The sequence below is a fragment of the Bicyclus anynana genome, chromosome 11, assembly GCF_947172395.1.
Source record: "Bicyclus anynana chromosome 11, ilBicAnyn1.1, whole genome shotgun sequence".
Lineage (NCBI taxonomy): Eukaryota > Metazoa > Arthropoda > Insecta > Lepidoptera > Nymphalidae > Bicyclus > Bicyclus anynana.
This window is the reverse complement of record NC_069093.1, coordinates 2,578,177-2,594,144: the sequence shown is the minus strand read 5'-3', so window position 1 is coordinate 2,594,144 and position 15,968 is coordinate 2,578,177. Positions and strand designations below refer to the sequence as shown.

At 36.6% G+C, this 15,968-nt stretch overlaps 1 protein-coding gene across 3 annotated transcripts in view; it reads right to left on the bottom strand.

Annotated features, from left to right (window-relative positions):
• The window catches only part of LOC112049523 (uncharacterized), a 63,333-nt gene that overhangs the window by 17,046 nt on the left and 30,319 nt on the right, over positions 1–15,968 (bottom strand). For 2 of the 3 annotated variants that reach the window (XM_024087453.2, XM_024087455.2), the window contains exons 3-12: positions 11,124–11,147; positions 9,847–10,129; positions 8,860–8,927; positions 8,152–8,358; positions 7,014–7,144; positions 6,575–6,671; positions 5,624–5,745; positions 1,640–5,069; positions 1,252–1,396; positions 470–671 (exon numbers count right to left, since the gene is read on the bottom strand). In XM_024087453.2, the coding sequence (XP_023943221.2) occupies positions 470–671; positions 1,252–1,396; positions 1,640–5,069; positions 5,624–5,745; positions 6,575–6,671; positions 7,014–7,144; positions 8,152–8,358; positions 8,860–8,927; positions 9,847–10,129; positions 11,124–11,147 (4,709 nt within the window). The remainder of the gene's footprint in view (positions 1–469; positions 672–1,251; positions 1,397–1,639; positions 5,070–5,623; positions 5,746–6,574; positions 6,672–7,013; positions 7,145–8,151; positions 8,359–8,859; positions 8,928–9,846; positions 10,130–11,123; positions 11,148–15,968) is intronic. The other variant, XM_024087454.2, reaches the window with a different exon arrangement.

Sequence of the window (15,968 nt, the reverse complement as noted above, 5' to 3'; positions counted from 1 at the left end):
AAAGAAGTTGCGGTCGTCCGATAGTGATCGATATACATATTTAAAAACAATCCCTATTTTGTCTTGAGTTTCACTCATCTTTTCGCTTTCTAATAATTTGTAGAAGGTTCTTAATGAACAATATTAGCTGTTCAACAGATCTGGACTAAATAAAACACAGAGATAGATTTCCCTTGACTGCCTGTGTGATTTCCGTGAATAAACTAGTTAGTTGATTATAATTATTATTTATAAACATTTAAAAGAGCAAGTCGTGTTAGTTTCACTATTTATAACTCATGGCACGACCGATTTAGCTAAAAATTGGTGGAGAGAGAGCTTAGATCCAGGAGACAGACATAGGATATTAAGAGATAGGCGCACGCTAGTAATATTTTAAAATGGTGAATTTCACCATTAATTTTATATATTAACTATATGTTTGTCATGGTAACCATGGTCATGGAAAATAAAACAGAACAATCCTTACTCCCTGCTGCTGGGCGCCTCTTTCTGCACCGTGTAGGTCCCATTCAAGGAGGCCTCTTTAGACTGTATGGTGTAGGTGGAGTGGTCGTGGGACTGCTGTGGGCCAGTGTTGGCCGCCGTGGGCAGGTCGGTGATCTCATCGGTCGAGTTGTTGCAGGGCTCGGGGTAGCTGGCTGACGATTCCGTTTGGTTTGAACAATTCCCTGCCGATGATTTTCACAAATTTAATGAGAAACTTAATTAAATTACTTCGGTCGATTTTATGACTATTCAACTATTTGACTTGACTCCATTGACCTCTTATAATAAAAGGATGCACAATCATGTAGAAAATTTCACTTAAAAACTGGCCAATTTTGCTTTGACAGTTTTAAAGAAAATCATCAATAATCATCAATTTTCATAAATTTAATGAGAAACTTAATTAAATAACTTCGGTCGATTTTATGACTATTCAACTATTTGACTTGACTCCATTGACCTCTTATAATAAAAGGATGCACAATCATGTGGAAAAATTCACTTAAAAACTGGCCAATTTTGCTTTGACAGTTTTAAAGAAAATCATCCTTAAAGGCCTTTAAAAATAATCCAATATTCAATAAAAAAAACCCCAAATTCAGAGCAAATTCCACCTTAATGATTGAGTTTAAGGTTGAATTTGCGAATGCGACTACTTGAATTGAGTGCCAAGAAGTTGTGTTTGGCACTCATTGAGTGGGGACGTTTTTTGGTAGCTGATTGTGCATCCACTTTTTAATTGGAGATCAAGGCTTGACTCACATGGATCGTCATTTTCGTACGCACAAAGCTGCATACGAGTTTCCTCGGCGATGGGCGACAATGTGTAATATGACACTAGGACTTCGGGCGGTGGAGGCAACTCCGTCATTTCGCTCTCTGGTACTGTTGGCTCTATGCCTGCCACCTATAACATTAAATAGTTAATGAGATACGTAAAACAGTCCAATCAAGTAAACACGAAATCATAAGTTAGCATCACTGTTTCTCTTGATTTCCAAAAACCCATTTTTCAAAATTTTTCAGAAGTATGATTTTTTTTACATACATGACCATGAATGGGAACTTTCAGTGTCATTATAATGTTGTCTCTAGCTTTCATGTAAATTTACTACTTTATTAACTGGGTTAAAAGTTTAAAACAACATACCTGTGCTAATGGCAACTTAAGCTCCAATTCGTTTCTTAATTCTTTCATTCTCTCTTCATCAATAGCAAGGTTATCTCTGTCATCTTCTACAGCATTTCCATTACCAGATAAATAGTATTCAGGTATCGCATCATTGTCTCTAAATACGGAGTCGTCTAAGGTAATGCCTTCTTCGGTGAGTGGCCCAGAATATTCTATATTCATATTGTTTTCATTCTCCGCTATCGCCATTTTGGTCGTCATCTGAAGTTCGATCTGATTTGAATCTATCGCTTCCTGGTAAGCGGCAGAGATGTTATTAGTGTTATCAGAACTTATGTCAATGTCGACCAGATATTTCTGCTGCGATGTCGAAGCGAGGAAATTCCCTGGCGAATTAGGCGGAGTCGATGGCGAAACTCGACGTTCAGTCGTAGATTGCTCTTCAGTTTCATCTGTGTTATTCGCAGTTTGCGATTCAGGTTTAGCCTCGCTGAGTGTTGCTATTTCATCGAAATGCAAATCATCAGGAAGTATGTCCGGCACTTCGTTCAGAAAATTTCCATCGCGCAATGGCGACGGTGTTTCCAGGTTTATTTCGCTAAAATTCGAAGAAAACGCCAACAGTTCCTCTTTAGGTAGATCAGTTAATTCGCAAATGGACTTGGCTCCTTTGAATAGTTCTAGAGTACAGTTTTCGAACGGACCCAAAACTACTGAACTGTTTTCGTCGTACGTGTCTGTGTGGTGACTTTTCGAAGGTGAATCAAAAGGACTCAGATTTTCTGGGGCGCATTTTGATTCCTGTTTCGTTACTGTTGTTCCGTGGCCGTAGTTTGGAATTTTAGTCTCACATAAAACATCGGCTTCCGGTTCGGTACTTTCTGTTGTGTTTTCAGCTGAAGGTTCACTACCTTTGGGTGTGCTAGTGCAAATATTATCCTTAAATTCTAAATATTGACTATTATAACACTGCTCTGATTGCAGGAATTTATCAGTTTCCTTTACAATACTAGGGAGATCTAAGTACACTGTTGATTCATTTTCGACAAGAGTGCAAGGAATTTCGCTACTCGAGTTCTGTAGACAAGATTGTATAATAAACTTATAATTATCATCTATACTGTCTTTTAAAATTTTACTATTTGTATCATTAATGAGATCCATATAAACAGTACTATCGCTTGACTGATCATTTAGTGAACCGTCTATATTTTTGACGTGCGGTTCTTTTGTTTCTAGATTTGTTGAAATACTATCGTTTCTGTTTTGTACTTTTTCAGGCATTGAAACTTCTTCTAAGGAATGACTTCTATTGGCTATTCTGTTAACATCTAAAGTTTCTTTATCAGATTCTATGTTAGTTGGAATTTGTACTGTCTCAGGCTGCTCGGTATTTATTTCTAAGTGGGTTGATAATGAACTTAAAACATGCGTATTTTCTAATTTTCTATTACATTCACTATTAATTTCACTTGGGAGAGATTCCATTGTATTTTCGAGATTTACACCTGCACTTTCGACTTTATCATGAAAATCATTAAAATTTTCATTTAAATATTCACTACAACTAGGGTCTTTATTGTTGCATTTACTTGAAAGATCATTTTCTAAAATAATGATGCCCTCATTATGGTTTTCACTTTGATTGAGGCTTCTAGTAGATCCTGGTTGCTGACTTGGCGATAAAACCTCATTGAAACATGTTTTATTGTCACTTATATAATTCATGTGGTTAATATCAAACTGTAATATATCTACCTCATGATTGTAAGAACTTGGATTTGTTGAGTTAATTTCAGATTTATTGTTGTCATCTGTTATATCTTTATTTGGTTCTTGAATTGGGTGGTATTTTTCAATCACAGGTAAAATATCATTTGCTACAGGTTCCGTAATAAAATTAATTTTATTTTCATCTGTTTGCAAAGATGAAATAGGTTCTGAATCATATAAGCTTTTCTCAATTATTTCTATGATGTTCCTGTCGGTATTAAATGTTAAATCATTTATAGTTGTTGAGGATATTCTTAAACCTTGTTCATCGGTAATAAAATTTGTACTGACTAGATCATTAATAGATTCCGCTTTGTTTGAATCATTTTCATGAACTGATAATACTGTGTCATGCGATTTTAGATTGGTTTTTTCAGGTTCTACTTTTTTGGAAGCATTCACTTTTATGTTTTCTTCCTCTGAATGTTCAATCTCATTACTTATAAAAGACTGGCTGTCTTCTATTGACTTAGTTTCTGTGTTACCAGTTCTTATATTTTTAATGTTATTATCGTAATATGGTATTTGACAGTCTTGTTTTAAGATCACTTGTTCCGTTTCACTTACACTAGGCATCGAGGATACACACAATTCCTTCAAATTGGGTACATCACAATTACTACTATCTATGTTACTATCTTTTGGCAATTCACTTAGTCTGTGTGCATTTTTTAATTCCTTTACTTTCACTACACTAGGTTCATCGGCAATAACTTCAGTATGAACATCATTGGCAACATCTAAGTCCTTTATTGGTGTTTCAGGTGTAATATTTTCGAGAGTCTGTTGACTTGTAGTGTCACTATGACGTTCAAATGAATGGCTAAGCGTGCCAACAGTATCACGATCTCCTTCGTCTTCATCGCAAGGCTCTGTACTCTCTGATTCGTCATCTATACCCATATCTAGAATATTCTGGAAATTATTAATACCAGGCGATTTTACCATGCTCGTTTGCATAGGGTAATCTTTTTTACATTCCAAGCTCAAATTGTCCCTGGAAGGGCTAGCCTGGTGGCTCGACTCTGAACTTGAGGTCTTTTCAGAATTTAAAATGTTATCTAGATTTTTAATAACATCACTGACATCTTTGTAGTAACTGACGTCATCTGTGCTACCGGTGATTATGTCCTTGAGCCATGGATCGACAGAGCTATCGGAGCGATCTTGCTCCTTTTCTTTTAACTCCTCTATGCAAATGTTACCCTGATGGCATTCAAGCGCCGGTGTTTCGTTATGTGTGAGGTAGATGTTCCGCACGTCTTCCAGAGAGCCGTGGAGGTTTGTTAAACTCTCAGATTTTATCTGAATGGAGAGTGCGTCTTTGTCCGATATAAAACTGCTGGATCTCGAGACAGCAGTGTCCATTTCGACACTAAGAGAATCTTGTATAGTCTGTGCGTTATCAAAATCCTGATCGGAGCCGGTGAAGTGTGACGCCATTGAGGTTGACGGCGCGTGGATGATGGCGACATGTTCGTCTAACTTAGGGATGGTGTTCGGTTTTAGTCTTTGCCAGCGCTCCTCAAAGTCACTACTCGCGTAACCATCATCTTTGGAAGCGTCGTTGCTGTGAGTATGCGTGAAGTGCAGGTGGTTTATTAGCGCATGAACTTGGGCAGCAGTGGGTCGAGCCTCGGGAATAGATGTCCAGCATAGTTGCATGACTTGATAACTGCAAACAAAATATTAATATCACATACAAGAACTTCCGTATCAATCATTTTGACAATATTGAAAGCTTAAGAAATTATGATTGGTACTCAACGCAGGTATGTACATGTTGAAATTATTTTGAAGTTGAATAATAATAATTATTTATATTAAAAAGAGGTTAAGTTTGTGGTGTTGTAGAGGGCAATCTCTGGAACTAATTAACCAATTTTGAAAATTATTTCACCAGTAATAATCCACGTTATATTAAGTGTCATAGGCTATATTTTATTCCCATATTCTCACGGGAACAGGGTCTGGGTGTATTTATACATAATAAATGCACCCAGACACCCACTTCGTCACGCAGCCATCTAATTGAATTAGACTCTTCCCTTTATCTTTATCGCACTCAAGTGAAGTCAGCAAAATATGTACTCGTATTGGCTATGATTCGCTTTAATAATACATCATTACTTACTACTTTTACTACTTTTAGCACATATTTGCTCTTTTACACACTCTAACTCTAGCTGTCCTCTTTTCTTGTGTCCTTTACTATATGTCAAAACTTACAGATGGTCCCGGTATGGGCAAGGCAGGTCAGGGGGCGGCGGCAGGCGGTCGGCAGCAGGGGTTGCGCCCCACGTGCATATCTCCCAAATTAGGAACCCAAGAGACCAAACATCACTGCTGGCCTGAAATAAACACGATGGTATAGATCATTACTCTGTTTAGAACTCACACTAATTACATAAGGACCTGCCTCGCTAGACGTTACTTTTCTGTCAAAGTTAATGATCAACGATCTAATGCGATTATAAAAATTGTCTCTATAGTATCAATGGTTCATAGATGTAATCGTGTTCGTTGGTTAAAGAGCTACGTAAAAATATCTATTTGTGGAGTTGAATGGTGTAAAAAAACAGGCAAAAGCTTCTAGTTTAGTATAAGATATATACCAAATCCAATTTCTTTTTCTTCAGAAAATGACAGACAATTTTGTTCGTGAATCTGGGTGTGATACTGGTCCTTCCATAATTGGTCTGAGGTTTATAAGTACAACAGGGTAAATTATAAGTTTTTTTACGAGTTTAGAATATATTAGTATACACTTTAAAAATAACAAGTGTTAAAACATATTTAATAATTCAAGGTTAGAGATACTATATAATTGATGTATTTCTTAATTTCAATCTCAGCTGTAATTAATGGAATTTAATCAGTTTTCGTACATTACATAGGTATAAGTGATATAATAACAACTTGTAAATGATAATAATTGATATCATGAATGATAGGAATGTGTATATGTATGAAAATGTTGGTAATTTATATAAAACACCCAGTGGACGTCAGAAATACAGTTATTTTAATAGAGCAACTGTTGAGTTTTGTGTCAGCTCTTCTCAATAAAATCGTAGTAGTAAGACAAACAAAACAGACGCTTTAAAAGTGCTTGTAAACTAAGTGTATTTGGAATATAAACGAATATAATAAAAAATAGAATTAAAATACAGTTCTTACGTTATAGTAGTGCTGTTGTTCATTTTGCACATACTGTCCGAGCACGGCGCGAGGATTGTCGCTGCCGCGTATCAGGACGTTGCCGCTTTGCAGATTTCTACAACAGTATATCAAAATATTCAAGTTTCTTCAACATTTAAATTTAATTTAAAAAAAGTGTGCTGTAGACTATAACACTAAAGTAAAACTTATTTCAAACATCAAAAACAAAGCGCCATCTATGAACCTCAGGCATAACTGCATCGCAACATTTTGAAGTGTGAAAAAAGGGATTGTTTCAAAGTTCTCTAAAAACGCCATCTATTGGTACTTTAAAATAACATTAACTGTTTATGCCTGTAGATTACCTTGGTCGACACCATCTTTACAAAATATTATATGTTGTGGTGTCGCATGTCAGGTCTACAGTTCTATGGTTTTCAAGATATTTGGTACAGACCCATATAAATATCCTCTAGAGTGGACGTGCGCAAGCGCCGATGTGACGTCACACATTAGTTGCAGAGGTACGCCGCTCTCGTTCAAAATGGCCATCTTTGGACGGTTTACTACCAAATATTGTTGGAGATCCTGAAACAACATTTTTGCGTTTACTATGTAAAACTCGTTGGATTTGGCTTTGTATGAATATACTTACGAATATATGTGTGTGTAACAGGAGTTAGTGATGATTTGACATATGATTGAGGTAAATGGAAAAGATGAGATATCGTGCCGTTGCTTAAGAAACAATGGCGCTAACATTCGAGCAGCGAGATCTCGTGAAGAGAAAAATACAAAATTTAACCAATGACGATGCAACCGGAAATAACGCTATCTCTTTCATTGCGTTGGTACGAAAGAGACGGGACTGGGACAGCTCCGTCGCCATTGGACGACATTTGTCTATTTTCTCTTCACTTGGTCGCACACTAGCGTCACTGGAGTTGATAATAAATGATGATCCTATTGATGATAAAATAAACCCCGGCTGAGTTTGTTGTGGACTCTTCGCGGACCAAGCCGCATTTGGAACCCTCGTAACTTAATTTTATGTTTTCAATTATTGTCACCATTATCTGATAATATTATTACTTGACGTTTCGAACGTGCTTGTAAATTTAATCTAATTTGAAGATATCTAAATGAATTTTGATTTGATTAAAGAGACCAATCATCATTGGAGTAAAATAATGGGTCAATACTACAAACAACTGACGGCTCTGACGGCTCTGACGGCCTCTGTGGCGCAGTGGTATACGCGGTGGTTTTACAAGACGGAGGTCCTGGGTTCGATCCCCGGCTGGGCTGATTGAGGTCTTCTTAATTGGTCCAGGTCTGGCTGTTCAGGTAGCTAGTTACCACCCTTCCGGCAAAGACGTACCGCTAAGCTATTTAGCGTTCCGTACGATATCGTGTAGAAACCGAAAGGGGTGTGGATTTTTATCTTACTCCTAACAAGTTAGGCCGCTTCCATCTCAGATTGCACCATCAGATGAGACTGTAGTCAAGGGCTAACATGTAAATAATAAAAAAAAACACGATGATGATAATGATGATTATGTAGGCTAATACAAATTAAAAATGTTACTGCTTACAATGGAGCACAGCTCGAATATGAGTATCCAGGGGTCCTCTTGCAGACATTTCGCTACGAATCCCAGAACATTTTCATGGTTCATGTCGCGGTAGAGACGCGCTTCGTCGAGGAACCGCGCCTTGTCCTCCAGGCTCGCATTCTGATTGAGTATTTTGACGGCAACCGTGGAATTGCTTGCGCCGTCTTCTATTTCTCCTTCAACTACCTATAATAACAATGAACAAACATTACACAAAGTTTATCAAGCTTATTTCTCAAGTAGGTACACTTGAAATAATTACTTTTCAAGATAGATAATACTTTTCAGGATAGAAATACAATAATCATTATTTATAAGTCGTGATAGCCCAGTGGATAAGACCCCTGCCTCCTATTCCGGAGGGCGTGGGTTTGAATCCGGTCCGGGGCATGCATCTCCAACTTTTCAGTTGTGTGCATTTTATGAAATTAAATATCACGTGTCTCAATCGGTGAAGGAAAACATCGTGAGGAAACCTGCACACCCGAGAATTTCTTAATTCTCTGCGTGTGTGAAGTCTGCCAATAAGCATTGGGCCAGCGTGGTGGACTATTGGCCTAAGCCCTCTCATTCTGAGTGGAGACTCGAGCTCAGAAGTGAGCCGTATATGGGTTGATAACGACGACGACGACGAATCATAATTTTTTGACAAGGATTGCTGTGATGACTGGTATAAATATAACTTACCCTGCCAAACCATCCTCGACCAATTTCCCGGAGATACTGCAACTGATTCCTTGGGAAATCCTCTCCAGCTGAAATAATTAACAAATTCGTCATTAATTTTCACTAACATCAACCAAAATTTCTTTTGTCTCCAATATGTTGGATAATATGGTTTGTTCAGCTAAAGAAATAAACTGTTAAGTTCTGACTGAAAAAGCAATTACCTACTTGGTTTTGTTTAAATAAGACTCAATACTGGGTGGGATATTTTGTTTGTAAAATAATTTAAGAAATCAGATATAATTAGAGTATTATGTACATTACTTCAGACTTATATAGTTCTAGATAAGTACCTAGACAAGCTCTGTCATAAAAATCTCTACTAAAGGTAAGGTCATAACTAACCAAAAGGGGGGTGGTTTTTTATCCGACTTCTAACAAGTTAGTGCGCTTCTTTTATAGATTGCATCTTCACTTAGCATCACGTGAGATTGTAGTCAAGGGCTAACTTGTTAAGAATAAAAAAAGTACTATATACTCTTAATGGAACCCAAAAATGTACTGCCTACTTTGACGATTTATTATGAATCTGTATTGGTAAAGGAATTTTCCATTTTGTACAAGTCCTTCAATTTGTACAATTTTCCATTTTGTCCTCAGTAATCAGCATTGGAGCAGCGTGGTTGTCTAAGCTCCATACCCTATCTCCTAAATGTAGGCTTGGTCCTGTAGTACAGGATATTAAAATAGGCTGATAATGGATGAAATTTCTATTGCCAGAAAGACAACAATCCTATTGACCAGTTTGGGGTGTCTCCTGCTCTACATGGTATGTAAAGCAGGAGACACCTCAGACTGGTCCATATAGGAGAGGGGATCTGAAGATCTCCCCTCGCCTTTATGGAAGGAGCCCAGGTCCTGTAGTAGGCAGTTAAAATATGCCGATAATGATACGTATAGCGACTGTCCTAGTCAAAAACCTTGTGCATGACACTGGATGGAACTTACCAAACCAATCAGCGCATCGCTCCAACGGATCGATCACCCGTATCTCGGCCGGCAGCGGCTCGAACTCCACCACCGACTCCCTGCTGATGCGGTTCCTCTCCTCGTTCTCGCTGACGATGTACGCCGCCGCGTTGTTGTTGGCGATGTTCTGCATCTCGCGCAGTGAGATCGGCCCGTTGTTGTTATCTTCGGAGACGTTGTTGTTGACGGGCTCCGAGAAACCAGAGTCGGGCGGTTGCGAGCGTCTCCCATCTTGCAGGTGCGTTACGCTCGCCGTGAACAACTGTTGGTGAACATTTTTGAAAGCTTAATAAGTGTTAATTAAATAAAACGGTTGTCTGTAAAGTCGGTTTACTGACGATAGTTGAACGTGACAACGTCATAAGAAAATACTGATGGAATGGTTGCATTTTTCAAAAGAAAATGATCGTTTTTCTAAAAACTGTTTAATAATCAGACCAGAATATACTTGTAAAAAAAGTTTGCAACCCTAGAGCGAGAGAACGACGAATGACGTCATCTTTTATCGAGTGTGCAGCCAGCTCCATCGAATTAAAAGACGTTGTCACGACAAAAAATAATGTACTTTATATTTCAATGCTTCAGAAGAGCTTCTTCAAGAACTATCTCTGTAAAGTGCCACAGACTTTTCTGGCCCATTGGTCAAAACTAGAACTGCGTTCGAATGGAGGAACAGGGATCACCATTTTGCAAAATATACTAAAATCGCGACTATTAGGTACACCCTCATATTATGTCACTCTCTTCTTCGACCTTCGACATTTTTCAATTGGGAAATTAGTTCTATATCCAGAGTGGATTGTTTGTTAAAATACAATAAACATTTAGATTATAATAATGACTGATGAACTATAAATATAATACAGCTAACGAACATCATAATAAAAAAAATATCTATTTCACTAGATTTTTCCACAGTAAAAAATTGTTTCAAGATTTTAATAAATAAATAAATAAAAATAAAAAATAAAAATAATTTAAAAATAAAAAATAAAATATCTATACACTATTAAAACGTATTTTAATAGTGTATAGATATTTGTACTAAAATAACATAATTATATGGATTCCCAACACCAATGTTAAGTAATAACGTGATTAGCACTAATTGAATATGGTCAGAACATGATGTAAGTCACAAAACACAAACAAAGTAACTAAAGACAACACAGGACGTACAAACACAAAGAAACACATAGTTAAAGAATGACAACACATGACGTAAACAAGAAAATACATAGTTAGGGAATGACTACCTGATTATCGGCTCCTTCGTTCGGCTGCACAGAAAACAAACACTTCGTTATGATTGTGAAGAATGACAGTTAGTTACACTTATCTAAAGTTTAATAACTAAAACATAATGGAGTGATCATAATTTATTGAATGTTCAGTTTAAAGTATATTTTCCTAAAGTGTTTTTCAGATAGCATGAGTGCGGTGACAGTCGCCTGTACCACGTTCATAATACTATTATCATAAATCGCGGCAAACTTTCAAGAGTGAAACGAACTGTAATATACACCCTAAAGCAGTCTAGGCCTGTAGCATTTGATTGACTGGCGAGTTTGTGTGAGGTCCCAGAGCCTACCAAGGGTGGCCCCCTAGGGGGTTTTAGTGGTAAGTCCGAGTCCCCCCCCCCCCGTAACCGAAAACAAACAAATGAAAAAAGAACAAAATAAAACGGGCCTAGAGCATGCGTCAACGACACATCTCGTGAATAGTGAGCGATATTTTTTATTCTGCCGCTATTGGTCGACAATAAGTATATTTATTTTCACGAGATATATCGTGGCGCGCATCATAAGCTTACTGTAGTTACTCTTTTCGCAAAAAAGCGAGGATGTAAAAGAACGTGTGACAATGCTAGCAAAATATGTAAGTAGTTTCATCACCTTTGTTTTAGAGTAAAATTAATTTTGTAATAGAGGAAAAGAACATGGTAAGGCTAAACAAAAAGAACAAGTAACCCATACCTTCTGTTCTGTGTATTTAACACAGAACAGAAGGTATGGGTAAAATATTATACAGAACAGAAGATATTTAAAACACGACTTAACAAATACCAGCGTAGCCTTGAATACTTATGGCATGGCATTGACATCGTAATTCGTAACTAAGCGCATAATGCAAATTCGAGTCGAGTTCGAGGAGTTCGAGCGCATAAAACCTTCCCGTCGCCATCGATTCTATCTACGTAAAGAAAAATGTATTTTTAATAGAATGCTAAGCATTTAAGTTATTTCATTCATTGCATTGTCTGAGTGTGAGATGTAATAACCTTTAGTTATTACAACCAGTGAATATAACCTTTGCCTTCGATTCAGAGGGCGTAGGTTCGAATCCGGTCATAGGCAACCTCCTCTAACTTTTCGGTTATGTGAATAAAAAAAATTAAAGATCACGTGTCCCAAACCAAACGGTGAAGGAAAAACATCGTGAGGAAACCTGCGTACCTGAGAATTAATTCTCTACGTATGTTATGTTTGCTAATCCACATTTGGCCAGCGTGGTGGACTAAAGCCGTACCCCTCTCAGTCTGAAAGGAGACTCGTGCTCAACAGTGAACCGAGTATGGGTTGTTAATGATGGTTGTTGGAATATGAGTTTGATGTATGTATTATATACGAAAGCAAGTCTGTCTGTCTCTTACCTTTCACGGCTAAACAACTGAAATTATTTACGATAGATGCAATTTTGGGTGTTGGAAATAGACCTTCATTTAACTTCATACTATATTTGAAGGCTTTTTTAACGTCCGTTAAAAAAACTCTCGTGCGAATGAGCGCTTAGTGGAGAACATACGTTACTTTTATCCCGAAAAAATCCACAGATCCTGCGGGATTTATGATAAACAGGATTTCATACCGAGTCGCGAGCGTTCGTTAGTTTGTATATAATAAAACAGTGACATGATTTTTGTCTCCAAATTGGCTTGACCGATTTTAATAGTTCTTTTTGTATATTTGGCAGGTATAACTATAAGACGTTTATTTTTCACCCCCAATCGTAATTTTACTATTTTTGTGTGTATAGAACAACGTTTGCCGAGTCAGCTAGTAATGATACAAGAACAGTGATAATTGCATGACGTAAGTGTGGACTTAAACAGGGATTTTTTCATGCTCGCGTGTGTGAAGTTACGAGTAATTCTCTGTGATTTGTTAGGTTGTTTGATGTATTATTATGGGTACTTGTAACTAATAAACTAGTTAATGCCAATAATTTTATCTGCTACGTAAGTAATGTTATGTTGGTCGAACCTTGAAAAATATTCTTTTTGACGTAAGCGTTTAAACATTGTACAATTGTACATACTCATAAATGTAAGTACCTATATAAAATAAATATCTACATTAGGGTTAAAATCCCTTACCTAAGTAGATACGAGTAGTTAAATTGAGTTAAATTATAGTTACATTATTTTGTTATTAAATTTAATCAGATTCATAAGTAATTAAAAATTAACAAACCGATCAATGTCTATTTATAATTTCAACATTTTACAGTCGTTCAGTATGTTCATATTTATTGAGGAGAATCATCCTTTTCAACATTCAAGTAAAATAATGCCCCTACTCGTATCGATCTTTTTAAATGCATTAAGAACACTAACCACTAATATAATGCTGTCAAATTTTGGAAGATTATTGCATGCTCAGACCAATTACCTCCTAGACCTGTCTCGCTAGATGTTACTCCTCTGTATGATCATGATCAAATGTGTTCTCTTTTTTATTCTTTACAAGTTAGCCCATTAACTACAATCTCACCTGATGGTAAGTGATGAGGCAATCTAAGATGGAAGCGGGCTAACTTGTTAGGAGTAAGATAAGTCTCTCTTTCGGTTTCTACACGACATAGTACCGGAACGCTAAATCGTTTAGCGGTGCGTCTTTATCGGTAGGGTGGCAATTAGCCACGGCCAAAGCCTCCCACCAGCCAAAATGTATACAAACTGCATCTATTATACATAATATATAATAAATCGTTTAATTGTATTAAAATTACAAGTGTATGTATTACGATTCAAAATTTATAATTGTGTGTAGTGTAAGAACACAGGATATATTTTAGTGGTGGTTATATATTTTCGATGTGTGAGTTTACCTCGTCCCCCTCAAATAACGTTTTTTTGGTGAATTTGAGTGCGATACAAGTCCAAATAGAAGGTAATTGGTCTGAGACTGCATAGATCACCCCACAAGAAGGTCATGGTCCACTCTACGCTCTACTTGTCTATTGTAAAGCTGTGGCAGCGCAGGAAACACCCCGCCATAGACAGCGCGCGATTGATTGCGATGAGTCACATTTCAAATTGAGTAGAACATAATGGAGCATACAATGTTCATGGCCGTTTGATTCGCTCAAACCGCACCTTCACAATGTCGACTAAAATAGGTATATTTTTGGATATTCACTGTTGACAAATTTTATTCTATTTTTAAAAAGACGCAATACAATAACAATGAACCATACATAATACATACATATTTATTTGCTAAGTGGTTTGCGTATCTTATGGATAAAGAATAAACGTTTTAGATTTTCTTTAAACAATGATTACTTCTATCAAAAATGAGTATCGAAAAATATACATTCACTTTGACACACGGATTACAATATACTTTTAAAATGATTATAAGTACCTATTTAAAAGTATTAAATAGGTAATCAGTTAAGTTGAGACCACCTATATTAACCTTTCTTGATGAGTATTGTTTACCAACAAACAAATTAAAAATGAGGATATAAATCACTAGTCATTTCACACCTAATAATAACTATAATTAACTTGGTCTTAAATTAATAAAAATAAATTTGATTTACAAGCTTAGAATAATTAGATATGGTTAATGTATTTTATATAATTTTTTTTTAAACGAACCATACATAATTTAAAATAAATAAGTTATGAAATGACATGCGTTTTCTACCGTCATTTCTAATTTATTTGTTGGTAAACAGTATTCATCAAGAAAGGCTGTAATATAGATTCAAAGTTAAGTCCTGGCTGTGCAGTATTAAGTTTTTTTTTCTTTCTAGTACCTAATTCTCAGTTTCATGATTAGCCCGGGGTTGGGAAGTCAGAAGACGGTGATGTACCTTACCCCGTTTTGGACACGAACGATCAAAAACGTCTGTCTCGCTCATTATCATTAAAATCTGATAGTGTTCGTAACAAAATAGGCTGTTAATGATGAATCAATGCGGGTAGGCGATGCGTAAAGTGAACAATCTTTATCTCGTCCCAATAAACACGTAAGAGTTCTTACAGCACGCTAACCCGTCACCGTGTGAATGGGGACAGCTGTCTGTTACCCGCCCCTTTGTCACAAGACAACGTAGGGCTTTAGCTTTTTCCAGATAAAAGGAAAACTTTCTCAATTCGACCTTTCATACTCGGAGTGTTGACAATAGTCGGTACAGCTATATAAATCTATGATGAAAAGCTTTTTGGCAGAAAATGACAAAATTAATTTACAATGAACTAGCAGACGCCTGTGACTTCTTTCTTTATATTCAACAAATTTACACAAAGATGTTTATTAAATCTTCCTCGTGAATCAATCTATCCATTGGTTAAAACTGCATGAATATCCGTAAAGTAGTTTCTGAGCTTACAGATAGACAGACTTATTAAATATTTTCAGTATGCTTAAGCTTGGCGGTAGAGCTCGGTAGAGTCATAATACCATACAAAAAATCCCCTTCCTTATTAATTCCTTTTGAATATCTTTTCGTACATACATATAAATGAAAAAATGCAACAATTGGAAAAAATGTTAGAGAAAAAAATAGAAACGAAATAAAAGGTGTCAAATGGAAAATTGCCGTCGTCTGTGGCAATTTAGTTGAAAAAAAAAACAACACTACAATGGTTCATCATGAAACTAGTTCAAGCATCGCCGCTAGGCTTTCCGGCTATTTGTACTAGACCATGAAATATTACGCTCTCGCATTGAAGTAGGAGATTTATGATTTCATAACTACTAGTGTATACATAGTACAGTACTTAAGGTACTTCTTTAATAACATAATTTTAATATCATCATCATTATTAACTCATATTCGGCTCACTGTTGAGCACGAGTCTCAGA